The sequence below is a fragment of the Chlamydotis macqueenii genome, chromosome 20, assembly GCF_036417535.1.
Source record: "Chlamydotis macqueenii isolate bChlMac1 chromosome 20, bChlMac1.mat, whole genome shotgun sequence".
In the NCBI taxonomy this organism is placed as follows: domain Eukaryota; kingdom Metazoa; phylum Chordata; class Aves; order Otidiformes; family Otididae; genus Chlamydotis; species Chlamydotis macqueenii.
In genome coordinates, this window is record NC_141575.1 from 5,324,947 (window position 1) to 5,352,941 (window position 27,995).

Here is a 27,995-nt window from a genome sequence, read left to right on the forward strand (position 1 = left end):
TTGTATTGCTTTTCGAGTTTGTTGACTTTAGAACACTATTATGGTTAGATTTTTGCATGTATTTTTCAAAGGTTCTGTTAATTCCTCTATAGTAGGTATAGCTGTGATTATGTTCAGTTTTAATGAATCAGCTGTCTAACATCCTATTATTAACTTTCTTTGAACAACCCCAAATTTGCAAGAGATTAACTGAGTCAGAGATTAAAATAAACAGCTGCCATTAAAACATTTAATCTGCAACTGTTGGATTCACCAAGTGGAACAATGTATTCCAGAAAAGAATTGAATTAATCAGTGCAGTCTTAAGAAGCTGTAAGTCTTGGAAGCTTTTGCATTTCCTCTTAAGCTGACTTTACGTTTAACTGGTTTGCTATAGAAAAATGCCTGGGTTTATTTCTCTGCTTTGAGACCCTTTCCATTCGCTTAGAGTCCCTCTTTCCGTATAGTAAGTACCTTCCACTTTTAATGGATTTTTGAGGTCATAAAATAGGTGATGCTTTTCAAGATTCAGGCACAATTAGGAAATGAGATAAGTTATCTTGGATGTGACATAAGGAATAAGGCAGGGTGGAAGGGTGGTAGCTGTACGAGAAGCCCCTTTTACAAGCAGTAATTTAGTGAATTCCATGTTGCAGTTGCTCTCTAAATCAAGGACATGATGATTGCTACGAGGTAGCAGCCCTGTGTTGAACCAGTGGTATGCGTATTTTCCTTGGATCAGAGATCAAAAACATTGTTTTTAAAGTATTTTTGTGTGTGATTGTATGATGAGTTTATAAATTTTTTTTTCTTTTAGGCAGGTTTTCCCTCTTTCCCATCTGTCTCAGTTGATGTTGCCAATATGGCACTTTCCATCTGGCCCTGACTGCTACAAAAGCTTTTGCTGTTTTCAGCCACAAATCATTCAGGGAAAGGTGCTGCAGGATGGGCAGTGTGAAGAGCACCTCCCCCAGAAGAAGGGAGGTTTCTCCAGTACTTGTGATTTCTCACTCTGAACTTACCCGAGTTAGATTTGGAGTTGTTCCCTTGCAGCAGTGTGGTTTACCGCAACACCGAAGGATTCAGATGATGCTTATTTTATTAAAAACTATTTCACAACCATACTATTTGCCCAGAGTTAATTAACTAACTGTATAATCTCAACCATTTTCATCCTTGGACCGTTCGTATCGTACCTGCCGTTGCTTATGAAGGTCTTTGACGCAGAGGCCTCGGTGTTACATTAAAACATCTTTAAACACCATCATTCCCTTTACCAGAAAAAAACATATATTCGTCTCCAAAGGCACAAGTAAGCACTGTACATATTTTAAGAATGTGCAAATGATTGGAAGGAGATGGGGAAGAAGGAGGAGTGCCTGTGAGATTCTTTGAACCTCCAGAATAGCTGGAGACCTTGCCAAACAAATCGCCTTTAGGAAAAAGACCTAAGACAGAAAGTTTCAGCCCCAGACTCTGCAACTTCCTGTGCACGTGGAAATCAATTTATGTTTTTAGCTGTAGAGGTGGGCCTTCTCAGGTCTAAGCCTGCTGGGCAGACTCTTCTGGTGGGTAACCTTTGTATTAAGCTGGGTTCTCCCTGACCAGGGTACAACTTTCACATAAGCTTGAGAGCTTTCAGTAGAAAGGAAAATAAACTATTCGTGAGAGCGTGAATGCCGTGTCTTAGAAGGTTGCTGCCTCCTAGTCCTTTGAGGTTACTGCTTCCTCCAGACAATAAAGAGGTTTTTTTGTGCTTTAGATGTATACACAGCAATTGTACCTCATTAGTCTGGATTTATGCTACACAGACCAAACACATAAATAATTGAAACCTTTCAGAGCTGTGTGAAATCCTCAGCTGATTCTAAAAGCAGTTTATCATGGCATTCCAAGGTGCTGTTTAATTCCAATTTTCACTAGTGATTTTTCAATTAATCTTTTAATCACACTATACATAAAAAAGACTAAACATAGCATTACAGCAGCTTTAATAACAGTGTTATGCAAAATTAATTTCCAGCAGCAGCAGAGGGAACTGCGGACACCTTAAGGTTTTTGTGAGATGTCACTGGCCAAATGCCAGGAATTGTAAATAGATAAACCTCATCTCATATATTAAGAAAACATCAGCTGGTTTTTAATTAATGAAAAATACTTATTTTTTGCCTTTTTTTTTAATGATTAGTTATATTCCTCAATTTACACTATTTTTTTCTAATGAAACAACATGATGGTGTGATGATTATGATCGTTTCACACGCTTTGTTTCCGTTATAAAAAATCAGAATTTTTTTTTTCCCTGTGAGACACTTAATTCTTGTGTACAATTTATTTGTTCATTGATATCAGAAATATTTTACAAACCAGTAAACATTAACACTACTTTTCCAGTTGACAGATGGGTCATGTAGGTAGTCAGGTGTAGAAACTTATTTTCTTTTCTTCATCTGGGAACGACTGTCTTTAAAACAATTTGGATCCTCAGTGTTTGTAAATCTGTGTAAAAGCCCTGATATAGGAGTTACCAACACTGGGTAAATATTTTTACAGATAATTGAATAGTTTTCTGTAATTTGAGCTGTTCTTAAGGCGTAAGGATGTGTTACAACAAACTTCCAGTTTGAAAATTGAATTGTTTCTGCTAAACCAAGTCTTATGGCACAAATATTTTTTTTATGTTATCGTACAAATTTTGATGATAAAATTTTATAAATTTATACTGATGCCTAGATTTTTAATAGATCTCTCATATAAAAATATGAAAGATGTTTTTATACAATTTTATTCCTTCACCCTAAAATCAGATACATTTACATTTCAACTTTCAAATCTTGTTCCAAGCATTTTAAACAGTCTGGCTGTATGGAAGTGGGCTGTATTAACTGCAAATAGGCTAGACATCTGTTCACTAAAACTGAATAATTTCTTGTCTCATTTTTGTTTATCAGAGTTTTACATAAAATTGTTATTATTTTATGGTGGGAAGATGGATTCTGAAATTTATTATTTGCCTATTAAGAAAGGCCACCAAACTGATTTTTGTTCAGGAGACCCTGATGTTGAAGAACTGGGAGGAGGGGGGTAAATTTGTGAAGTGATTTGAAATCAGTGTGTATGATGTCATACTTGACTGGAAACAATGTAATGCTGCTGTTTTCAAAATAATCCCTTTTCTCCAAAATGCTTAGCAGTGTAGGTCTCCCTCCTTGCTGGTCTGGTGGTTCATCAGGAAACTCTTGCACAGTAGGCACTGGATAGAGGTAGGCAGGTTCACGATGACGATACAGATCTGATGATCACATTTGGTGCCTCAGACATCTAATTTTGGCATGTAGGATTCATATTCATGTAGGGATTTACTCTCTTGGAAGACACTAGCTAAGTTTTGGTGTTTGACGGAACTCCTGGGACGTTTATAGATCTCTTGTATGAGCTGGGTGTGGAGGAATCACTTCTGAGCTCATGGTGGGACTGTTGTGACAGCTGGGGCTTCACAGTGTCTCTCAAGATTGCAAACCAGGATTTAAAAAGCATTAAGCCAACATTTGAGGTCACACATGGAGGAAGAATGTCTTGAATCAGCAAAGTGTGTGAGCAGGGGGTGGCAAGTAAATTGTAAATTGTTCTCTGCTTGTCTAATATAAGAATGAGGAAGATGAGTAAGAGTCTTTTGAGGGAAAGTGAACAAGAGTAGAAAAAGTAGAGAAATATCTGTGAGAAATTTCCTCAGCTTTGCTCCCTCCGCAGGGTTACTGTGCCCCAGGGTTACTATCCAGTCCCAAAGGTTCACAGGTCTGTGTTGATAAAACTATGGGAAGTCTTATGTTCTGCAGGATCAGACATCGTTTTCATCCCTGTAAAATTTGTAATGTGCTATAATTTAGAGTGGAAAAAGAGACAGACAGAATCCATTTCATCATCTGTAGCAATGCTGGACTGGGGTGGCCCTTCCGTAGATGTGACTGGCCACTGGCAAAATCTGTCTTTTAAGCTTTGAACAATGTTCTGTGCCAGTTTGTGTGCCTTATTAAGGGAGTGTGCCATCTTACAGAGGGAGAGGATCACCAGCTCATCCCTAATATCGTGAAATCATTTAAAGTCCTTTATTTAAGTTGACTTTTTGTTGTGCACTATTGCAATTAAGTTAGACTAATGAAAGGTAAATTCCAGCCCTTAGATAAAAAAAATAAATCCCTGTAAAGAGCCTAATTAGTATGTTTGTTTATTTAGACTCTAATGGCTTAATTGCATCTTATCTTGCTATTTACAAATAGGCATCATTAAAGAATAACGAGCATGTGAGGGGAAGAGCGGCATTCATACCAGCAGCAGATGAGACATAGGAAAAAAAAAATAACTAGTTGAAAGTCTGGATGGTTTGGGGTTTTTTGCTTTATTTTTAATACAAAACATTATTTTTCAGTGTGTATATATGATTTGCAGGCATTGTCCTGATCACTTAAGATAGATACACAAGTGGGAGGACAAGCTTGTGGCTGGCTATATGGGAAGCAGTGTCTGGCCTTTTGCTGGAAATAGGTGCAGCTTGGTTACACCTCTGTTTTGATGTTGCTTTCTAAGGTGAACAAAAACACATACAAACTTGTGCTTCTTCTTATACAAGCAGGGAGTTACCCATGTTAACTGAAAATAATGTGTTTTTTTTTTTTTTTTTTTTCTTTTAGCTCTGCATTGCAGAGCATCTGCAGCTCAAATCAGCAGCAGATTCCCTGGGATGCTGAGAGGAAATCTGGAGCTTTGGGAATTTTTTGCAAAGTGTTGGAGCTTGGTGTGGTCAGCATGCGTTTTCCTACTATCGAAATTTTAAATAAATTTGAAGAAAGAATGTTTGTTAATGCATTTTTAAAAATTGTTCATAAAAGGGCTTTTCATCTGCTATCAATTGTAGTGAGGAGGCAAAATTAAAGGAGAGGATTTCAAGCTATTTCCTCCAGGTAGAATTCTGGCGTAATTTAGATCCTTTACGTTTCATAAACTAATTTTGACCCCAGTTCTCACTTATTTGGAGAGATACTGATTTTTTTTCCAATCATAAGTGATGTTAAATGGGAACTTTTTTTAACAGTCTTAGAAGAAATTATCTAAGCCATTCTCACTGATTATTCTGTTTCCCCCTCCCCCTTTCTTGGCACACAGTGTCTGTCATATGCTCTTTGAGAATTATCTTGGTGATAGACAAATATTTTTAAAACTGGGATATTTCAAGAAGATTTTTATTTTATATATCAGAAAAGCTGCATAATATTGCAGATTTCAGTCAGCTGCCTGTCCTACCTACTTCTGGAGTTTGCCATTTTAGGAAGCAGGGGATTTATGAATAACTTAACTGTCTGGATTTAGTGTACTTTAGTTAAAAGGAAGTTAGAAGTACATTGTTATTGCACAAACCAAAACAGAAGCTACAGAAAGTATTTAACTGGCAACTGTTCCATTTTCGGCTCACAGAACTGTGGGGCATATTTTTTCATTCATATTAATTGAATTTTAAAGTGACCTTGTACACGTATTGATTTGAATTAAAATTTGCCACATCAAGGACGAGTTGACATATATCCTTCAGGCAAAATATTAAAAAGCCAAGTGCTGTCTTAACAGGGTATCGACAGAAGAAGTTGAATTTAATAGGAAAAGTTAGCTTAGAAAGGAAATGGTTGCCTTTTTGTCACAACCAAAAGGTATCTTTTCGGTATGATGAAAGAAGTTTCTTTCAGTTGATATCAGTGGAAATGCGGGGACGTTTCAGTGTCCATTAAATTGGGACCATGTGGGTGAGTCTTGACCTTCAGAAGGAGAGACCTGCACTACTGGAGCTCAGAGTAGAACTATCAAACTACTTTTTTACCAGAGCCATTAGGTTTTTATTACCTTCTTCCGGGTGATCTGTTGGGACACAGTTGTATGACTGTAGGTTTAAATTATATTCCATACATAGATCTTTTCCGAACATGGGCTTCAGTTAGCTAAATTGAGCAGCCATCGAAAGAAAATGGTTTGCTGGAAAACATCATTTGTAAAATACGGTTGAGGTGAAAAACATTAATTCCTGAAAACAGTTACAAGCCTTGATTATTAGAGGAAGAAATAGAGTATCCCATTTTTTGTGTACAATATGGAATGTGCTTTACCCTAGAATAGCTGTGGAGCATAATGTGGCTTCCAAATCTAACAGCATCATCCAGTCTAGTGACAGGCAGTTGTTCATTGTAGTAGCTGTACTACTAGCGTCATTCTTTCAATGCTGTTAAAATTATGAACTATAATTTCTCAAAGCTACACTTAGTTATACGAAATTTCTGCTTCTGTCAGACTGAACTAATGATACAATCCTGCAGAAATCATCTGAAAGTCCTGATCTCTCTTCCAGCCAGTATAAAACCTACAGGAATCACATGTTAAAGTGGCAGTGGCACAAAACAGGAACGTTTTCTCTTTCAGTGCCAGAGCACTGCAAGAGCAAATTCAGACAGCCTAGCACTAACTTGCCCAAAGTTGCTGTGTATCCTATCCTTCATCTGTATTACCACAGCACCTGGGTACCCCTGCTCCTGGAGTGGACCCCGGTATACAAACCGTTGGGTAAGTTGAGATTGCAGCAGTAGTGCCTTCCCGGGGAGCTCACGGTCTCAGGTAGCTATCTAAGGATGGTTTTACACAGCTCCTTACACATGTGGGAGACAACTTAACCCTGCTTTTTGGACATTTAAGGAAGCGGGTGATGGAGGCTGCTGTCCCGGGCCAGTCTGCAGGATTTGACCTTTCAGTATTGGATGATGTAGCTGGGGTCTGGGTAGCTGTGACGGATTCTGAAAGTGTGGAGTGAATCACTGGAAGGGTATGAAAACAAATGCCTTGGGAAAAGGCAATGAGCTAATGCAGAAGCATTTTGAAAGCATTTGTGCAGGTAAGCCTTGTGGGGAGGTTTGAGGCTAGCAGTGAGTATACTCAAGCAAGCTGGAATGCCAAACATGGGATTTTTCAGCTTGTTATGTTCCAGTGTTCACTCTGAAGATTTTCAGGAACATCCCACACAGGATTCATGTCAAATTCATGCAAATTTTTTTCCACCTGGCAGCAATGTGAGATACCATGAATGCAAAATGTGAGGGAAGGGGAAAGAAGTGAGCATCCGCTAAAGTGTGTGAAGACAATGAAGATAGAAAATGTTATACATAAAGCTGGGTCTGGGTGTCTGTAGGGCGGCCTTTTTTGCTCTTCCACTAAGAGGATTTACTTTTGTTTAAAATGTCCTCTTTTCCTCCTTTTAATTTTACTGTATAAGGTTGATGCCTAGTGTGAAGTTATAAGAGTCAGTTCTGTCAGTAGACCTGTATCCTAGCAAAGTGCCAGTTCTGCTAAGGTAGAAAAATAAATAAAAAACTTAACTCTAAATGTGGGGACAGCTTTTTTGAAAGTGGCTCCATTTCCTCATCTTAGCAGTTATGACAAAACTGTCTTTGATTCCAGTGGATGATCAGCATCATAGATTGGGCACCTCTGGGTCATGACTTTGTATTTTTAACGTAGTTGATACAGTGGTAGGTGCTGAAATAACTCTGCCATTTCCTTTATTTGCAGACCAACGAGGTCTTATTACAGAGTATTCTAGCAAGATACTGCTTTTAGACCCAAATTCACAGCAGCTGATATCGTAATGTAGTGTTTCATTCATGTTCAGAAAATCCCAATCTATTGTAAGAGGACAGGAAACAGAAAAAGCTGTTCATGATATGTACGTGGCTCAGGCCTTGATACAAACTTTCTTTGAAGATTTTTCTTCAAAAATTTACCTATTCTTCTGACCTGCGTTTTCTCCTTGTGTTCTTGCAAAATTATGCCTAGCAGCCTGTCTTCTTGAAGTCTATCATTGACTCTTATTTTTTTCCCTTCTCTTTTCTCTGTCCTCTTTCTTGCTGTCAACTCGTTCTTCCCTATTGTTTCCTCTTCTTCCCTAGAGTTACTTCCTCCGTGTCCCATGCCAAAGACTTGTCATCTTTTCTTTTCAGGTTTTGTGACTCTGACCTGCTATAGAGTGATTACCATCAGCAGTATTTACAGTAGTTTGGGTAACAGCTCGCCAAGTTCTGTATTGTCACCCCATTCCTGGCACCGTGTCCCATCCTAACCTTCCTCCCGCGTGGTCCCTGCATCAGCTTTGAGATGGAGTCTTTGTGCCAGATTTTCCGTCTTCCTCCTTGAGGGGGGAAAGCGTCTTGGCACTTCAGACTTGATTTGCCTGTTAATCTCTTAGTCAGCATCAGGTTGAGGTTACGCGTGTTGAAACAAGGTAATAGGTAGGAGTCATTAGCAGGAGTTAAAAAGGAAAAATGTGTAACGAATCAATGAAGATGCATACTGACTGATTTCTTTAGGTGTGGATTCGTCTGCTGAGGCTAGCAGTAAAAAAAACAATTGTTCTAGCGTGTGTTAATCTATACTGGACAAAGTGTTGGAACACAGTGGAAAATGAGCCACTGCTGGGAGGGAAATATTGAAATGAACTAATTGTTTCTTTTTAATCTCAGTTTTATGCTTTTGTGAGTGAGGAAAAGCTCTGTAATAATCTCTGTATAGCAAAACACAAAGAATTATTGTTAAACACACATCTTTACAATTTTGAAGTGCAAGTTCATCTTTGAGAGGTGAATTGATTTATAGATTAAAATGCCTTTATTATTGTATTTTTGTTAATAATATAATGTATGCTTATTTGTGTTGTTATGCTCTTAACTGACCCTGTATGTTTTCCATGATACTAGTTTTTTTCTGTACACTTTACTGCTTTCACAGAAGAAAATTAAACCTTTGAAAAAGTAACATTTTTTACTTTTTATCTGTAGTTTCCTTTAAATTATTTTACATTTTTATTGGACCTAAAATGTTTTCCATTAAACTCATGGTGTACTTTCGAAAGCTAGCATTAGAAGAGTCTGATTCTTCTTTCAAATTATTTTTCTCTAAGTGGACTTGCATTGGAGAGTATCAAATACATCAGAAATAATCACACTTGCTCATTGCTTTTGACAAGTTATTGAGTTGTGGTGTTAATAAAATGGAGAGAGTTGCTTGGCAGTGTCATGCCTGCACAAGGGAATTCTGTGAATTCATACCATTTTCTGTTGCAAATGAATGTTTGTTTGTTCTGCACTTTATAGTGTATGTCTTCTTCATAACGCACACAGTGGTTTTAGATCTTTTATTTTGGTCTGTCTATAAAATGCTGAAAACTGAAATTGCATCAACTTAAGCTGTTAACTTGATGTTTTTGTGAATTCAGACACCGTCAGCTCTCCTTCAGCTTGTTTTTGTCCTTCTGTTCTTCACAGGTTACCTTAGGAAAAGTGTTAAAAGTGATAGTGGTGATGCGGAGCCTCTTCATTGACCGGACAATAGTGAAAGGGTACAACGAAAATGTCTATACTGAAGATGGCAAGGTAGGTTATTGTGTATCCAGCAACATGCAGTTTTCTTTTTACCTTCTATTCAGATGACAGAGAACATGAATCCCATCATGAGTATGCTAGAAACGTAAAACTGTTAAAAGACTCTGTGGATGTTTTGCAAAATGCTCAGGTTTAAATTTGTCATGCTTTGCTTGGATTTTTCATACCCAAATTTCTGCGTTCTTTCTAACCTCTGAAGCCCTTGCTTGAGTTTCTGGTTTATCACCTTAGACCCCATTTGCCTCATTAATAGTGTCTACTGAGAAAACACTTTTTCAGTGCACCAGAACATCAGTAGCCCGGAGTTCTCTCTTCTGAGAGCCATTGGGAAATCTTGGGGTAGTTTTGTGCTCAGCTTGATAAATGCATCTGTGCAAATCATTGGTAGGCAGTCCTCAATAATTTGCTTGTCAGTAATCGCGCATCTTGAACAGCAGCTATTAAAGCAAGTGGTACCTGCTTCCACAAGTGATTTGTTTTATGAACAATTCACCCTGCTTGAACCCTCAAATTTTGCCAGGCTGCACACACTCCATATGGCTCTCTTTAGCGCATTGGAAGATGTTAACGGGACGTGACGGCCTTCAGCTCAGCTTGTTTCTCTTTTCAGGGTGGAATGGTCTCTCTTACCGAGCCATCCGCCAGGACTCTCCTTTGCCAGTAACAGTCCTAAATACCTCCATGTTTCACGTTTTTTCTCTGGAGATTTCTCCTCTGATTATGAAGCCTATTAAAACAAAAAGTTCATTATATCAAGATGAGTACTTGGCACCCATAGGCCATGTTATAATGAGGTGAGACTTTTTTTCCCCTTTCAAAAGTGATAACTGTGTTTTAGCACACAGAAGCACGTTGTGTACTGACCCGGAGTTCAGCGGCTCTGAGCCTGAACCTCTGTTCTCTAAGAAAAGGCCGGGAGCTGATCTGCTGAGGGGAATAGTACAGCTGCATTTCCCAGCTGAGATTTTCTCACTCAGAGGGCGGGGGGTTGGCCTAAGAAGTAGTAAAATAAAACTTGCCTGATTTTGATTTGCATTATTCAAATACACAGGTTTAATACCATTTTGCTGCAGAAGCAGCTGCACCATGCTCCCTGTGTATTAGCATTTAAATACAGACTGCTAGCCCCAGCCCCTCTTCACCCCAAGTTCTGCTCAGAACTGAAATTGCAGTCTGCCTAAAGAGCACTGACAGTGCTTGATGGATTCCTGTGCCACACTTCATTTGAGTGTGCTCATTTTCTCTCATGAATCCAGCTTCCTTTGAAGCTCCCTTGAAATACAATAATGCTATCTGTGCTGAAAAGCTAAGTAAGAGTTCCTTTCTGTAACTTGGCATCTGGCGTTCGGCTTCTGTTTAGCTCAAGGTTAACTCTCTTGAGAACCCTGTACAGTTTCTCTGTCGTCGTTTGCTGCGAGAGAGAGAGCACGGGGCTCACCGGGGCCAGCTTTGGGCACGGGGCACTAACCTTTCTCTGCTCTCAGTGGGGAGCAGTTCAGCTTCCCCAGAGCATCGGTGCTCACACCTGGCTTATCTTGCTTTAAGGCAATCTGCAGGGGAGTCTGTTTTCTACCGATTTAGCTTTCTGTGTCCAAAATTAGGCTGTGTGACTGCTCCCACAAGGCTGCATGAACCTGTGACCTTTCCACGGCAGTTTGCTATTCCGCTGGGCCATCCCAGGGCTTTCGCAAACCTGAAAGTCTGCATTTTAGGTATAAATAGGAACATTTCATTTGACTTAAGTAGCATGGGAGTTGCAGCCACCTAAATCATGAGTAAATTTGGCTTGGAAAATTGACTAAACGCGTAGCTTGCTAGTTTTGCCAACTGGAGCACATATTGACAAACAGTGAGCTCCCTCTTTTTCACTAATTAACTACGCTGGTAATTGGAGAATAAGAATAAGATTGTGCTCTTGCAATGGTTCGCTTTACGTATTGTGCCTGCTGGGAATGAGCGATTACAGTCAATTGCAAACACAGTCCATTCCAATTCCTTCTCTGTCACAACAGATGCTGTTGGGAAAGTACTCCAGTGAGGTTTCACCATTCTGTTCTAGCTTCTCAGTTTCTAGCCTGATAGGGGAAAAAAAATGCAGTAGTATTTAGAAGAGACACAGAAGAGTACGGAAAAAGGAGATCAGTGAGTATCTTCTTTATTAAATGACAAAAATACAGGGAACCCTCAGATCACAGTAAGAGGTGATTGTTTTTCCAGTGAGCAGTTTACACAGTTATTGCTGGTTTAGGGATTTGCTTATGTATTCCTAGAAAGCATCTAATATTTGTAAACAGCAGAGGTAAGAGTAACTAGGTGATATCACAGCAATATGGCGATTTTGAAGCTCTTGTCTTTTCTGTAAGCCGTGTGGAAGAAGGGACGCTGAGTAAGACACAGCATCGTTTTGCTTCTTTAGACTTAAAAAGCTGAACGAGGGTCTGTTGAGTATTGCTCCTAACTGCACAAGACAGAAGGTCTTTTAAGTAACAGGAGTGAAATTCAGTGGGGGGCTTTCTCCATTTGGAGCGGGATTTGGGGCAGCAAAATGTGTTCAACAGTATTCAGCAAGAGGAAGTGGCCATCATCAGAAGTCAGAATGATCGCACAGACAATAAGTGAGAAATGGCCTGTGCGCAGAAGAACCCGACGATTTGCTTGTGAATAAGGGGAGTCATCATTTATCTGTGAAAGTACAACTGTTTTAGCAAATTTTGCATTACTGGGAAGAAGGGAAGAGGTGAGTACAAACAGCAGAGGTGTTGATAGTCTTCTGGTCCATTAGGCAAGTCTAGAAAAATACGAATGTGGGTGTTTTCTCATAGCTGTGGAACCGCGTGTGGTGGCATACTAGCAGTTACTTGGGAAGGCTGACGTCGCGTTATCCAGGTTACTGGATACTGCACACTTGCTGTGTGCTTTGTACGTTGTTCTGGGTAGGTTAACAGGTGCTGACATGAAAGCTTCATGTGGTTTGTGCTGTACTGAAGTCTAGTTAAATTGGGTACTTCCTCTTACAGATTTAAATACTTCCAAAATTAAGGTGAGAAAATAGAAGTCTTAAGCTTGCAGTGAGTAAAGTAAGACACTGCATTCTGGGGTTTTATTTTCAAGCTTTGCTTATACAGACGAAGAATCATTGCATTTCTTAAGTGCTTCATGTACTTCTCTCATGAATTATTCACAAACCCTGCAGAATATGTCTTTGCCAGGTTGCCAGCTGTATAACTTAGACATTTTTGGTGACACTTTGCAAAAACAATAGGTGAGATCTGGCAGCCTCTGTCATGTTGTAGGTTCTGGATGCTGATCGCTCTGCAGCCTCTCTTGCTCACCGTACTCATCCATGGCATCCACCACTTACCGATGCATTTTAATTAGCCCCATGGCTTTAGTGATGGCACCGTGCCACCCTTAATTTCAAACTGACGTACTCATTGTGCACTGGAATTTAACCATGGATAGTAATTAATTACTAGAGTTGTCCTGATTCCTGAATAAATGAAGCTATGCAGCTCACCCTTGCCGGGCCGGCTTCTTGTCAGCTGAACCATTAGTAGCCCTAGCCTGCCAACAAAAATTTTAAAATGTATTGAGATTTTTTGGCATGGTAATACTCTGCTTGTCTTTGGATGCAGAGACCAAGAACCACCTTGACGGGGCGTACGTAGAATGGGTACTTAACGTTGCTGCCTCGCCAAATTCCTATTTTTGCATCTGTTAGACTTAACTAAAGAAATATAAGTGTCTCTGCTGAATTACCACGTTAAGGAACTTGGGTTATGTTAATGCTATGGCTTCATTAATTACCCCATATCAATAAGAAAAGGCAGCTTTTAGCCTCCTAGCGTAAGAGAGGAAAAGAAATGGTAGTATCAAAGGAAAGCTTCAAAGACAGGCAGAGCTGTCTCTCGGGTAATTTCTGATCCCTGCATTCTTTCCACTTCAAAGCTGGATGTGTGTGTGTTTGGGTGAAGGGGGGGTTGAATCCGATTTCTCTAATAAGTGTTGGCACCGGACCTGTTTGATATTAGATGCAGGGAACATTCTGATTTGTTATCGCCTTTGAAATCGTTCAGACGACCTTCAGAAAATGGCCTCTTGTTACTTATGCTGGGGGTGGGTGGGGAGAGTGGGGCACTGGGAAAAAAGCCCCAGTTTAATTCACATGCAGAGGATGCCCTGAAACTGTGCTTTCAGCAGTTTTTTAGTTACAAATGTGTGTCTTGATTGAAAGTGAAAAGTTGAAGAATAATAGACCTATAACGATGCATTCTTTAATCCGCCTCTGCCTTAATCCTCTGGTTCAGGGGGAAAGGTGGGCAGTCATTTAGGATGTATGCATCTGGTTTGGGGGGTTTGGTGGCTTTTTCTTTTTTCTTTCTTTTTTTTTTTTCTTTAACTTGGATAACATGATGTCTGTAAGACAGACATTCATTATTTTTTCAGTTTTTCAATCTCCATGCCAGCTAATGAACATTCAGAACCTGTTGGACTCATCTTAATGCATCGTCTGAAGTGGATTTTTTTTTTTTTTTTTTTTTAGGTCTTGAGCCTAACTAGAGAGGATCACATACTTGGTTTGATCACTAGAGATTAGCAAAACCATATATACATTCCAATTATAGCAACTCTGTCTGCAGCCAAAGAAAGCCTTAGATTACATGAAAATAAGTTGTTTTTTTAAAAAAAAAATATGCGTTAATTTTTTATTTTTGAATGTAGACTTTTCTGATATGGAAATGTGATGCTTCTTTCCCGACAGGCACAGGTCTGTTCTTAAATCGAGCTCAGATCCAAGTCCAGGCTGAACCACTGCTTGTGGGCTCTAGAATATGAGTGGTGTTGGTGTTCACACAGGTTCTTGATCCCACCCTAAGAACCAGCAAACCGAAAAAGGTTTGTAGGTACATGGCTCAGGGTACTTCTGTCTTCGTCTAACCTGGAAAAGGCATTGAGACATCAGCTGCCTTTGGTCTCACGCAAGGTCAGCGGTACTAAGCCAGAAAACATCTGTCCTGAAGTGATTTTTAGAGTCTTGAACGTCACCTCCTATCCAGACTGAGGTCTGGGGACTCACACAAGTCACTTCTGTACCGGTATTTAGAAATGGGCCATTTAACAGTGTTACTCTTAAAAAAAAAATGAGAACTTTGAGCATTTTGAACCTTTTTAGCAACGTGAATTAATGACTTAGGTTCAGCATCCTTCTCCTCACTCCATCTAGTGTGTTTTACTCACTCCATATGACTTCTTTCATTTCAGACTCTGATTTTTGTGCCTTTTAGGAGACCTGTAAATTCAGCTAGAACTTATGGGCACTATCATAACACAGAATTAAAATAATCGGTTGTGTTTTTTAGTAAAGGAGATAAACCCTCATTGTGGGAAAGCATATGTCTGACTGTATTATCAAGCACTAGAGGAGCTACACCTGCTTCAAAAATTCACTCAAAAAATATTTTCTTTTGTCTAGATTGAAATTCTGGAGTTTAATGCTGTAGCAGACACCTTCTCTGTGCCAAGTTTTGTGCATATGAAATTGTTGAGTACAGTGGGATCTGTAGGAAAAAAAAAAAGCAATTCGCAAGTCTGGGACTGATGGAAGTTCCTCTTGTTTTTTTCCTGCTACTTTTCCTTGACAGAGTAAAAGATATTCCACAGGGCTGGGCTAAAAGAGCGTTAGCATGTCAGTTGAAATTGTTTAACATGTGAGCCATTTGGTTGTTTAGCAAGGACAGCCTTACCTTCTGGTTACTGGGGTTAGTAAAACTTCAGTTTTGTTCTTTTAGTTTGTCTATAGTGGAGTGCACATCTAAGTCATGGATGTGTGCAGTTATCTGGAACCTTAAATCTCTTTTAGTGGGATTTCTGTCTGCAAATGTAAATGCAGTTTCCTAAGGGAAGTTTTATTTAGCCTCAGTAGACCGCTGCTTTGGCTTAATTCAGCTAAACGTTCTTTGTGTCGTTTGTAACTGAATCACTTATTCAGACACAAGACAAGCATAAACTTGGTAAAAATGCCCTCATTTTAGAAACAGACTGAAGCTGGTGAATATTTGCATAGATCGGCCACAACCCCATACAAATGAAGATTTTGCTTTTTAAAAAGAGAATGTGTCCGTTCAACAGGTCTTGTATATATGATTTTTTTTTTTTTTTTTACTGAAACTGTGCTGAACTATGTTCATCCTTCATTGCAATGCAAAAGAAATTGTATGTCATTAATTCCCTTTCTTGAATTGCAACAGGTAAATGCAATGGGTCAAAATAGTGAACTGATACATACGTCTCCATCGATCTGTTTGCCTGCTCTTTTAATTTGAACAGCTGTTTAACTTCTTTTTCTCAGTAGTCACATGTAGTAATGTATAACTTTTTTTTTTCCTACTGTAGCTTGACATATGGTCTAAATCCAAATACCAAGTTTTTCAGAAGGTAAGTCCCACATCGTTTCTCTCTACATAGTGCATATAGGAGATATGTGGACGTTATTGTAAATATATTAGGCCTTTACATAAATTAATAATTTCATTAATTTACATAAATTAATACATTCATCATTTATTCCTTTGTCATCACAACTTGCAAATAACAAACAATAATCCATAATAATGGAAAACTGTGAATAGAAAAGATTATAACTTCTGCTGTTATTTAATTTGGATTTATTTCTCATCACAGTTCCAGTCCATGGTTTGGAATAGGATATTGGAGGTTATACTACTGTAGCCTTAAAATTTCGTGAGGAATCTTCAAGTACTCTTTTCTAGCTTGAATCTCTTGAGGGAGGAAGAACTGTTTCAGATTCATTTGGGTTTTGGTTTGTTATTTTCATTGGTTTTTGTTTCCCCCCTTTCCTGGGGGATCGAGTTTAATAAATCAGTAGAACTCACTTTCCAAAATTACATTGGAAATTTTTTCCATGATGTTACTTTGCCTGCTTCTCTTCCCATGACGGTGTAAGCAAAAGGAATAACCCACTGAAATGAGCGCCATTCCAAGAAGTAAGAAAAGACCGATGAGAGAACAGGAGCAATGAGTATAAAACTATTGAGAACGTTAAAGTGTATTTTGGAAAGATCTCTATCTCACTATTTTTGAGGCAGGGAAGAGAAGATATCTCTTTGAAGGTCTCTTGTCAAAATGCTGTACGTTCAGATTCATTCGGGTTTAAATTCTGGTTTCCTTCCCTTCAAGCCACAGTAAAAGGAGCCTGAGTCCCCAGCTAGCGCGCTAGCTTCCTTTCATCTGCTTTTGTAGTTAGTGTAACAAATGGGGGTCAGGGACTCAAAAGGGCATAAAAGCAGGGGTCAAAAGGGTGGCGTATTGGCTGTAGTGGTGCATCCTCCTTCCAAGATTTCAGATGCAGTCAGAAGGGAAGACGTTAGACCTATGATATTAACCTGCTAGAGATCAAAGGATAGCTTTTGGGGAGGATGGTTGCTCTCCCTCCCTGCCTAGCATTAAAGCGAAATTTTGCTGGAGTTTTTCTTTACGCCAGAGATTAGTGGATTAAATATTCTTGCTTTTTTTCTTGCTCCTCAAAAATATTTCATGTCAAGTAGGGTAATACCATGGGAAGTAAACCAGCGTATGTCTTCATAACTTGTTTATCAGTATACTTTAAATTTATTCCATTGCAAATATTACTTTAAAGTTGTGTAATTAAAGTGCATCACCTCATTTTCCCCATACGTGTATTTAGTTGTAAGCTCATTTGGGCGTAAGATTGTCTTCCTGAATGTTTTAGTTTAGAGTAACTTGGAAGGGTTAAGTCATATTGCCATAATTTGTGTTAAAAGAAAATAAATCATGAGTTTTTTATTATATAATTTTAATTGTCTATATGCAAGATAACACAGTAGAGTAAATGTATAGGTTTGCTTAGGAGTCCAAGTTAAGGACTTGAATCGCAAATACGGAGAGTAAATTTCTCTTCAGGCCCGGGTGATGGCCTTCAGACTGGCAGTCAGTGGGAAAGCGTGAAATGCCCCTCTTACTGCTGCCTGTGTGGCTGCCTTGTGAATGAATAAGAATCTTTATTCTATTCCTAATTCCCAAAAATAACGTGATGCGACCTGACAATTAAGTTCCTGTTCTCCAGTTCCCTCTCTGTAAATAGTACCAAATGCGTTAATGTTTACCAAAAAACAAAAAAAAAAAAACAAAACCAAAAAAAAACCAAAGAAAAGCGTGCAGGAGAAAGGGTTGCCTGTAACTGGTTGAGGAACTGTCTTTGGTTTTTATTGCAGTTTTATACGTTTTGTTCCCAGCTCTGTCACTGTGTTACCTTGGCCAACTTAACCTCTCTTTGGATCGGTTTTCCGCGTCCCTCAGCCTGGGGTAATACTTGCTGACTTCACAGGAGCTATTGCTGAATTGGTTGCATAGTGCTCTCAGATTCTTGCATGAAAAACGTGATAAAAATGCAAGGTGATGGAGCTTTCTAATCAATAGATTCTGTGCTATCGAGCTGATAGTTAAAGAAGTTAAGGCCAGGACCTAAGTCAAGTTTTCAAACGGATAATAAAAAATGCTGTGATTCAGCGTAGCAAGTTTTCTCTCTGTGGTGCTGTGCTTGGTTTGGCTTTCTTTCTTCTCTGAAGCTGCACTTGTATCCATTTATAATACCCAGGAATAGTGATTTAGCAGTAGCAAAATGAAGGAAATAGATAAAATAGAGACACTATTACACTCCGTTACTAGTGTAGGATCTGTACTGCAGGATCTTCAGAACAAATGTTTTCATGGCATTAAAAAATCATCAGTAAATGTGTCAGAGCATATCTGAGTGTTCCTGAAACGTGTTTCTCATGGCAGTCAGCAGCAACGCGATGTGGAAGTGCTGTGCCGAGAAGGAAAAATCCGGATGAGCAGCTGCTCCCACTGAGGAGGCCGGTCCCCTTTCAGCTCTGCCGCCTTTAATGCTGTGAAATCAGTCATCCCTCTGAAGGGCAGGGCCGTTCCTCTTTAAAAGCTGGGCCAAGTTCTCCAACTCTGTCTTCAGTGATAATATAACAACATCTGGAGCTCACAAGATACCTGCCTGTGGTAGCTGCAGGCCTGTCAGATTCTCAGAGTTGCAGCATGACTTTCCAGGTTAAGGACCAGAGACCTCTGATCTTCAATCCACCCCTGTCAAACAAAGCTAAATTTGTCCTGACTTTTTGTTTGCAAACGTTGGCTGTGTCAGCAAGCCTTTTCTCTCTCCTCCTTATTAGGCAGGATACCCGAGTGTGTATAATGTGACGGGGACGGCTCCCGGAGGGCCCATTACTGTTAAAGTGTACAGTCGTTTTCTGAGTTCCCTGGAGACTCCTTGAATCCCATCCTGGGGTGAAGAAGCTTTACAGGCATTGAATCCACCAGCAGGGTTAGATTCAGAGAATGGGGCTGGGAAATAAGAGAGGGAAGGCTGAAAGGGCAAAAGCACAAGGAGCAAAGAAAAGGTTTTTCAGCCTTCCGTGTTGGGCTGACATTTAAACTCCACAGGAGCGGCAACTGTTTTGATCTGAAACCTCCTTCTTTTAACACCTTGCATCTCTTAATCCGCCAGCGCAAGAGGAGGAACAAAACAGGAAATAAGGAAACATTTTGGAGCTAAAATCGTGGTGTGAAGAGTGTACGTGAGGGCTGTGTAATTCCAGCCCATTGCGCAGAGGATTGAATATATATATATATATTGTAGTGAATGGTGCAATATTCATAACTCTGCATTCAAAAAAGAGGCAAATATATAGAATAGTGGAACGGCTGTGAGTGGATCAGAATGGGAGATGGTGTCAAACATTAATTTTCGTTTATCAAGCTGCCTGGTTAAGAGCAGCATAGCTGTTTTAGCTGTGTACTGTGATCAGTTTGTTTGTCGCCTGCATAGGCTTTAAACCCGTGTATTTCTTTCTAATCTCAGCGTCCCTATTTTTATTTTCACCTTAATGGTCCATCAGTTTTAGCATGCCACAAACTGCTTTTGTTTTGGCTTGATGCGCATCTTCCCGAGGCGCACATTAACCTCAGCTTGGAGAAGCTGTTTGTGCCCGTCCGGCTGTTTGTGAGCTGTGTGATCCCAAAGGGATAGAGCTCGGAGCACAGTTCTCGCCACTACAAGGGCACATAAGTATTGTAATGTATGAAGATGTATTCTTACCAATAATCTTAGAGTAAAATCACATGCGGGATGAATGCATGCATGAGACAGATATTGGGCTATTGATGATGTCTGTTCAAGGAGAGGAGATGGGCTGTTCCAGGGTCACCTGCACGTTTGCTCCTGTGCATGATCGGTAAATAAAATCTCTGTGACCCAGTCCAAATACGCAGAACAAGCGAAAGAAAAACTTAAAACACTGAGCTCTGAAAACAGCTGATAAATTCTACGCTTCAGAAGTCTGGTACCCCTTTCGTGAATTGGGAGTGGGGAAGGGGGTGTGCAAAGGATTTGTGTGGAGTTCATCAGTGCCTGCCAGAGAGGCACCATCTATCATCCTTCCCAGCGCCTCTCGGGTACCGGGTTCTGTGCACCGGCTTCCCTCCAGAGAGACTCGGATGTGTTCCTGGAGAGGAAATTGAGTAAGGGGAATCGTTGGAAACGAACAAAGGCCCTCATGCAGTTTTCCACACTGTAAAAGGTCTAAGCAGTAATAAAATAGCTTTCTTTCTTTTTTTTTTCTTTTAGTGCTGTGATCATCCTCCAAAACTCATTGCTACAGGCTATTGTAAGGCCATGAACTTAGCAGGGTTTAAAAAAGAAAAAAAAAAAAGAACTTTCAGGGGATTTAGAGAATCCCTTTATATTGGATGGAGTTGTCAGTGCCATACTTGAGGGAATAAACCAATAAGTAAGTGGCAAGGAAAGTTACGACTCTTAAAGGAAGTTTTGCACCTGCTTTTGAAGAGCATATTTACTGGCAGTGAGATAAAATACTGTAAGAGAGACAGCTTCTGCAATTTAGTTGTGTGATGTTTGTATTTTTATGTTTTAGTTTTTATGCCAGGGGTAGCTTCATACATCTGTGGAACACGCCAAGTCTGTGGTGGAGCACAGCTGTACCGCAGGAAGCACTTGTTCAGCTTTCTCAACCCGTGGGTTGCGAAATGTTCGTTTGTTGGTTTGTTGTTGTTTCTTGTTGGTTTTTCTTTTTCTTTTTTTTTTTTTTTTTTTTTTTTTAATGAATTTTCAGCTTTGGGAATGCTATATGACTAACAAGTGTCATCAAGGCCCACTAATGCCATTTTTGGGTATGTCACCTCTGGAAAGCACATTTCAGCAGAGCAGTGCTATTGAGTGAGTGAAGAAATGCTGTAGAAATGGCTGATGTTGGCTCAGTTGAGACAAATAGCAGGGATTCTGTTTTCCACTCATCACTGGGTGTTGGTCTCGTGAGCTATGCATAATTTCACCGAACAGGCAAGCTGAGTGGTGGGCCGCGAGAGGAAAGTCAGGGCTCCGCGTCTCCCGACTCTGCTACAGAGCGGAGCAGCGGCGTGGGCTCAGCAGGTCGTTCCTCGCAGTGGGCCGGTACCCAGCCAGCCCTGCTCGCTTGCTGGGGCCCAGTTGTTTGCCAGCAGTGACAACTTGGTAGGATTTCGTTTGCCCAAAGTCACAAGGAAGATGAGGTTTAATCCGGTATCGGTCTGGTTTGTGTTCCTGACGTATGCAATACCATACACAAGGGAGCGGAGAGGCATTGAAGGAGTACGTGGTTATAGTCAACTGGAATTTGGAAGTGCAAAGGAGAAAAAATCCCAGATGATGTAATTAATTATTAACAAGAAGGGAGGGTTTTTTGTTCAAATTGAGTCTCTTTACCAGAATTTTTGTTTTCCGTGTAACTGAAGTCTCTTTTGCTCTCTCTCAAACTGCTTAGTTAAACAATAGTTATTTTATTTAGCAAAACTGTGCTTCAGAAGGTTGCTTTGTCTTGCCTTTTTTGTTGGACAAAAATTCCAAGTGCTTTTCAATATAAGAATTGTGAAATATCGAGCTTTTCTGCAAGATCTCTTGAAAATCTATATCAAGGTCCAGAGCAACAGCTGTCCCAATCAATGTGCGCTTTTTTGGATATGTTCCCGTATAAAAAGAGGTACAGAAATTAGAAAGTGACCGATAACTTAGAAAGCAGCAGGTAAGCTAGAGCAATAAAAGTGAAGTTAATAAAATGAAACCTTGAAATATCTAAAATGTCACTGTACACCCAAAATAAATTGGTTTGTTATTCCAGCTTGGCTGGAAGAAAAAGTGTGTCCCTTAAGTGAGCTGGCGCATATGCAGTTTGTTTTGCTTTGCTTTGGTGTGAAATCGTGTTGCCATTAGTAAAGCTGGGTATTGATCTTTTTTTTTCTTTTTTCCTTTTCCTTTCCTCCCCTCTCCTCTTTTTTTTTTTTTTTTTTTCTTTTTTTTTTTTTTTCCCCCCCTATTTTTAATCTTGGCCAGTTTGCGCTTTCTCTCATCATCTCTGTTATCTTGGGGATTTAATCCTTCCCCCGTTCCCGTGCACTGGCCAATTTATCATTTCCCCAGCTCTTTTCTCTTTCTTTGCTGGGTTGGGGGTGGGGGGGTCATTCCCCTACTCCTCTTCCTCACTTTGATCTTTTTTTTAGGAGCAGCTTGCTTATGGTAGGAATCGCCTCCTTTTTGTTCAGCAAACATTATTAGTGTTCTAGCAATGCTGGGACGGCTTTTATCTCCCTGTGGAATCTCATTAGCTTTACATTACAATAGGAACAGCATATGTGCAACTCTGCCAAAGTGGCCAGTCAATTGAAATTTGTTAATAGCAGTATTTTTTAAGCAACTTTCTTCAGCGCCAAGAGAAAACAACTTTGTTGTTCAGGAAATAAAAAAAAAAATACAGTTTGTTAGAAGTAAAAATACAGCAGAAGGAGAGCGGCTGCTCATAAATGTCTTCAGAACTTTCTGTTCTTTGACATGTCTGGTTCTGTCCTATAAAAGCACCATCTTAAAAGAAAAACATTCTCATAGCTGCTAGGGCTTGGATTACTCATTTCTAAAAGCTACGCGAGATGTTTAATAGAAATGACTGAGTTATGTGGTGCTATTAATGCACTGTTAATCACATTATTTCTAATTTTTAAAAATACGATAACATATAAATGGCTTAAGCAGGTTGAGATGCATTTTGTTGAATATTTTCACCAGAATGTGCACAGTCCCAAAAGTTTTCCCTTCCAAATGTCAGAATCTCACGTCCGTCTTCACGCTGAATGGAGCTGCTTCTGGAGCTGGGCGTGTGCACGAATGACGGGGAGCAGAATCGGTTTCTAAAATTGTCGTGTAACTGAAAACTGGATTCAGTGTAGGACAGACTGGTTTGATGTGGGGTTCTGCGGGGGAAGTTTGTGTGATGTGAATTGGAGCCTGCCTATACATGGATTTATTCGGGCATACATCTTCCACAGAGTCACCTCCCTGAATAACTTCAGGCACGAGCCTCTCTTTCTGCAGTGAAAGTTTGAGCGCTTCGGCACAATCCACGGTGCTGAATTAGGCCAACTACAAATGGGGAACAAGCGGAGTGAGCTGGGAATAGCAGCGGTAATGTCAGTTCACGCTTCATCTTACTCCAGATTTCCCATAGTCTATAGACAAGCGCCGAGAAGAGCGTTCCTTCCTCATGTTAAAGCGAGAAAACAGAATTTAATCACGAACCAGACCATCACATAGCTTGTTGAATGCTTTGATATTACTGATGAGGACCGCTAATAGATTTACAAGTTCAAGATGTGAAAGAGCTCTCGTGGTTGTGTTGTCTGAGTTCTTTAATAGTCCAGCCCAAAGAATTTTGCCAGTAACATCTGCGTTAAGCCTGGAACTTCTGAGAAGCAGCAAGCTGTTGACTGTGCTAATAATTTAAGAAGCTGACAGGCAGCATACTGTTAGTGAATTGTGTCATAGCTGTTCAGAAACTGCCCCCTTCCAGAATAATTTTTAAATGGTGGTGATTTAAAAAAAAAAAAAAATCAATCAAACCAGTTAGTTTTCCTGATTTTAAAAAATTATTCTTGTTATTATAAATACACATTTTATATGTATTGTGTCTGGCTGTAATTCCCAGATGTAAGATCTTGTTATGGCTCTGGGAAATTAAAAAGCTTTCTATAAGAAATCTTTTCCTAATGCAAGTATTTATAAATGATAATTATATTAATTGATTCCTGCTTTCAGAGGAAATGAAACTGAGAACTCTATTCCTGTTTTTTAAAGCAAGCAATCTGAACAGGACTACAAGAGTTAAATATTTTAAGTTTTTCCATTAAAAAATGGAGAGGAGCGTACTGATTTTTTCCATCAAAACGCAGTTTCTAGTCAGGGTATTTTATCCTATTTTTGCTGGGATTTCTTGGATTTTTTTTCCAATAAAACAGACCAAAACCAAAGCCTTTGGTTTTTTTGGAAGTCTTAGCCTCTAATTCTTGTGTTAGTCCTCCAGAACTATTTAATTTAATTAAATTAAAATATTATCAACAATATTTTTTTTTCTTTTCTTGAGCAAATCAGCATAGCTTAAGGGAATATATTCTCTGTAAATAATGACCACAGCAAAAAGTGGTAACATACAGAGAGAAAATGAAAGTGATTTCCTCTGACAGGATTTGTTTAGTGACTTTGCTGGTTTATGATTTTACAGAATACATGAGATTTCAGTCACAGAAACGTAGATTCTGCTCTTATGTTGTAGGCATTTGAAATTTAGACACATTATTTGCTATGGATGCTTTTATTTTATGTGGTATAGAAGATTTTTTTTTCCTTTTTACAGCTGGGTTGGTCCAGCAGAAGTGCAAAGCGGAACCGTGTTAGTTTGGTATTGTTCCATGTAGCGTAGAGCTGGACACCTTCCTTGTCCCTTGTCCCACCTTACCTACCAGTCTAGGTTCTCCTACCGACACCATTAGCTTTTATCATGTTTGTGAACTTCCAAAGGTGTGTTTGGTTTTACTGTATGCATACAGAACTATTTATCATGATTGCATCATCTGATTCTTAGTTGCCAGAAGGAATGGAAGGTAGCTGTCAAAAACTACTCAAAATTACCCGGAGAACGTCTTCACAGTCATGTAATCCTTGGTTTGCTACTTCCCCATGGAATTTATACTGTTTTCCTGCAGATTAACACTGCTTGGTCTGAAACACAGAATGAATAACTGTATGTTCTCCTTTTGTCTGACGCAGGTGACAGACCACGCGACCACTGCCCTGTTGCACTACCAGCTGCCTCAAATGCCAGATGTGGTAGTCAGATCTTTCATGGTAAGCGCATTGGAAAATACATTTTTCCAGATAGACTTCAGCATGCGTACAGTGATTGACGTAAGGCAGTTCTGATGCAGTTGTAATTTCACCTGTTTAAACAAGCCAGACTGTAGAGATTGACTGTAAGTCTGTATCTCGTACATGGGCGAGGATGAAGAGCTCGTTCTCGTACCCTGGGATAACTGGTGTTGGAAGCCTGAGCTGTAGATGCTTCTTCTGTCACAGGTCACAGCATTAGCTTGATGATTCTTATTTGCACTGCTAGTCTGGATCATCTCTAAAGACAGCAGGAAAAACCCAACCAAACTTTCTGTAATGTCTGGCCCTTTCACATGTTCGTACTGTGCCGAGGAATTGAGTTCCGGGTGCAGAACATCTGCTCCCCTGGGAGCTCCCCACTAAGAAGCAGCTCCTAGGTAGCGTCTTCCACCTGAGGCAGCTTGCTTGGCAGCTTGTCCTGTGAGGGAAGTGCCATGAGTTATTTGCAGAGTGATGTGAGGGAGTAATGTGAGCGGGAAGAGTCCATTTTGCTGTATCCAGTTTCGGCCCCAACTTTGTTCCTGACAAATGGAACGTACTTGCAGAGTGCGACAGCAGGTGGCTTTGGGAGTCAGGGAAATGCTTACTGAGGTATTCTGCTGTTTTCTTACAGAACAAAATTAATCAAATACTGCTCCAGCTTGATCTGCGGATTTAAGTTACCACTTTTAATTCTGCTTGTATCTAGAATTTTATTTGTGAAATAAAGCAGCCTGGTTAATCTGAGGGTGAAAGAAAGGGTTTATGATTCAGAATTCCTTCTACCAAGATGAGTTTTGGCAGTGGAGGCTCTTGCTGTTCTTTCTGCTGCAGTCTCCCAGAGGAGGATTTTGGGAAAGCTGTTCTCTGCTTTTCAGACTTTTTCCTTCATTTACTTCCATTATGTTACCCGAGCAATGTAACTGAGACTTCTGAGAACAAACATCTTCTTTTACCATTCACAGCCTTTAAGTGTGTATGGTAGAATTGTTTTTTTCACATCTTTAATTTCCACTGTGTCATTTCAGAACAGCCAGGCTCCCTTACCTGCTATGCTGGTTTGTTTGTTTAATAAAAAGGCCATTAAGATGAGAGATTTGTGAAGCTCTCTTCTCTTGGAGTGCATCTTAAAATAATAGGTTTGGAAAGGTGAAAGCAGCTCTTACTGGTCAAATCCATGTTTCAACATGTTTCTGAAAATTAATGTTTAATAGGAAGGGTAGCACATTTGCTTAAGCCGTGGACCTGCCTTATTGATTTGATGAAACACTACTAAAACTTCTAACAAAGCCAAACCAGATGTACACCAGAAATGTCAATATGTTGGTCCTTTCACATGTCCGTTGTGCAATCCACATGACAGGGTGTAGTGAAGCCCCAACGTTCTGGTGGGAATTAAGATGACTTTTTTTTTTTTCTTTCAACAGATGTCAAAGTGCACAATTTTAACTTCATTTACCTATTTTTATGTTATGGTTCAGAAAATTCGATTTCTCTGTAGTGCAAGCAAAGCCCATCCAAGCTGAAGTAAATAACAGCAATTTACTTGTAGTGTTCTGTTGCCCTTGTCCCCATATTTAGTGCTAAACCTGGAGAAGATCTACTTCTTTTGGAGGAGAGTTATTGACGGCCAAAGGTTCGGTTGCTATAGAGAAGGCTCTGATGAAGATGGAAGGATTTGTTTCAATAAACTCAGATGACCTCTTCTTCAGAGAACAATTTTCTCTTATCGATGTAATTCAATAGGACTTTAAATGACAAGATTCATGTGCATCCTTCACAGCATAAATCTGCTGGTATAGGTGTTTTTCAGTTGTGTATCTCCTTGAGGTGGGAATTGAGTTATGTAACGCCCATTGCTGTGTATGACGATCGGAACGATCCACTTTAGAGGCAGGAACTTTGCCTAGGAACACCTGAACTCCGTGTTGCGCAGCGCTAGCCTTTTCAATATATATGTTTATCAGTGTAATCAGATTTAAAATGGTATGGTATTTTTATGACCAATGAGTATTGATCGTAAAATCACATTACAGTGGAAGTTAGTTAGCTTGCTGTCAGAGTGCTTATTTCTTCAGCTGTGAAGATTTCAGACCGCTGCAGTTCGGTTGCAGCAGGGGTGTGATAAATGATCATAGGAAGAGACAAACCAATATTTGGTTGAAGAAGGTACCCATCAAGAACAATTATATTCCAGTAAAAATATGAGGAACGTTACAGTATCTGCCTTCCATCATGATTCTCTAGCTGCAAATACCTCCTGCCTGAATTTCTATTAACAAATTTGCTTAAGTGACTAAAAAACCAAAGATGATTAATAAAGTGGGAATTCAGCTATACAGTGACCTTGTAATCTTCTGCATGTTTCTGTTTATAAAATCACTGTACACCTCGCTGGAGCCTCGCCAAAGTACATTCTCTGTCCTTGCTATCGCTGTTTGACAAGAATGATGACCAAGGGGAATGTCCATATCCAGTTTTCCTAATTTTCTCTCCATTTTCCTTCTAGACCTGGTTAAGAAGTTACATAAAGCTGTTCCAGGCTCCGTGCCAGCGCTGCGGAAAGTTTCTGCAGGATGGCCTGCCACCCACGTGGAGGGATTTCCGAACACTTGAAGCTTTTCATGACACTTGCAGGCAATAGTAGCCCGGCCCAGCCGTTGATACGCGAGGAGCGAACAATCTGTCAGGCTCGGAAGAGAGCTGATGGTTCAGTAGGTGGTTCCATATCTGAACCTTTCATCCTGTACCAAGTAGGGAGGTTGCACTAATACATTTGGCTATTTAAGAGCCATCAGTCTGCAGGGCACATGTGAGAATATCATCATTTGAAGAAGATGGTGAGGAGCTGTATGTGATCGCTTGATGCTTCTGAGCTGAAACGATGTGTCTGGGGAGATCTGACAGTAATCGTTACTCTAAACCTTAATGAAAATCCCTGTGTACAGTTTGTGTTTTGTGACGCAATTTGCAATGTTGAAGACTTTTTTTATAAGCTTGAAATAAATTTTGTATTCCAGAATTTGTGCTGTTTATTTCATTATTTGATAAATCCTTGGTTTTGGTGTGGATTTTTCAATGCTGCTCTTTTCTTTACAAAAACTGGAGACATTTAAACATGCATGCTGTTATGATGGAGGGGCTGTTGTTGCAAGGCTGCTTATCTGAGTGCTGGTCTTTTTCTGGAAGAGATTAAGGCATTGATTAAACATGGAATTTCAAAGGCATGTGGCAGCTTGGAAGATGCAATGTACTTTCTA

The 27,995-nt window shown here is 39.8% G+C and overlaps 1 protein-coding gene across 2 annotated transcripts in view; it reads left to right on the forward strand.

Moving 5' to 3' along the window:
• MED27 (mediator complex subunit 27) overlaps window positions 1-27,757 on the forward strand; it is a 90,353-nt gene extending 62,596 nt beyond the window's left edge. The window contains exons 5-8 of one of the 2 annotated variants that reach the window (XM_086764096.1): window positions 9,327-9,434; window positions 15,837-15,878; window positions 24,637-24,714; window positions 27,245-27,757. In XM_086764096.1, the coding sequence (XP_086620222.1) occupies window positions 9,327-9,434; window positions 15,837-15,878; window positions 24,637-24,714; window positions 27,245-27,379 (363 nt within the window). In that variant the 3' untranslated portion in view covers window positions 27,380-27,757. The remainder of the gene's footprint in view (window positions 1-9,326; window positions 9,435-15,836; window positions 15,879-24,636; window positions 24,715-27,244) is intronic. The other variant, XM_086764095.1, reaches the window with a different exon arrangement.
• Window positions 27,758-27,995: the final 238 nt, after the last annotated feature.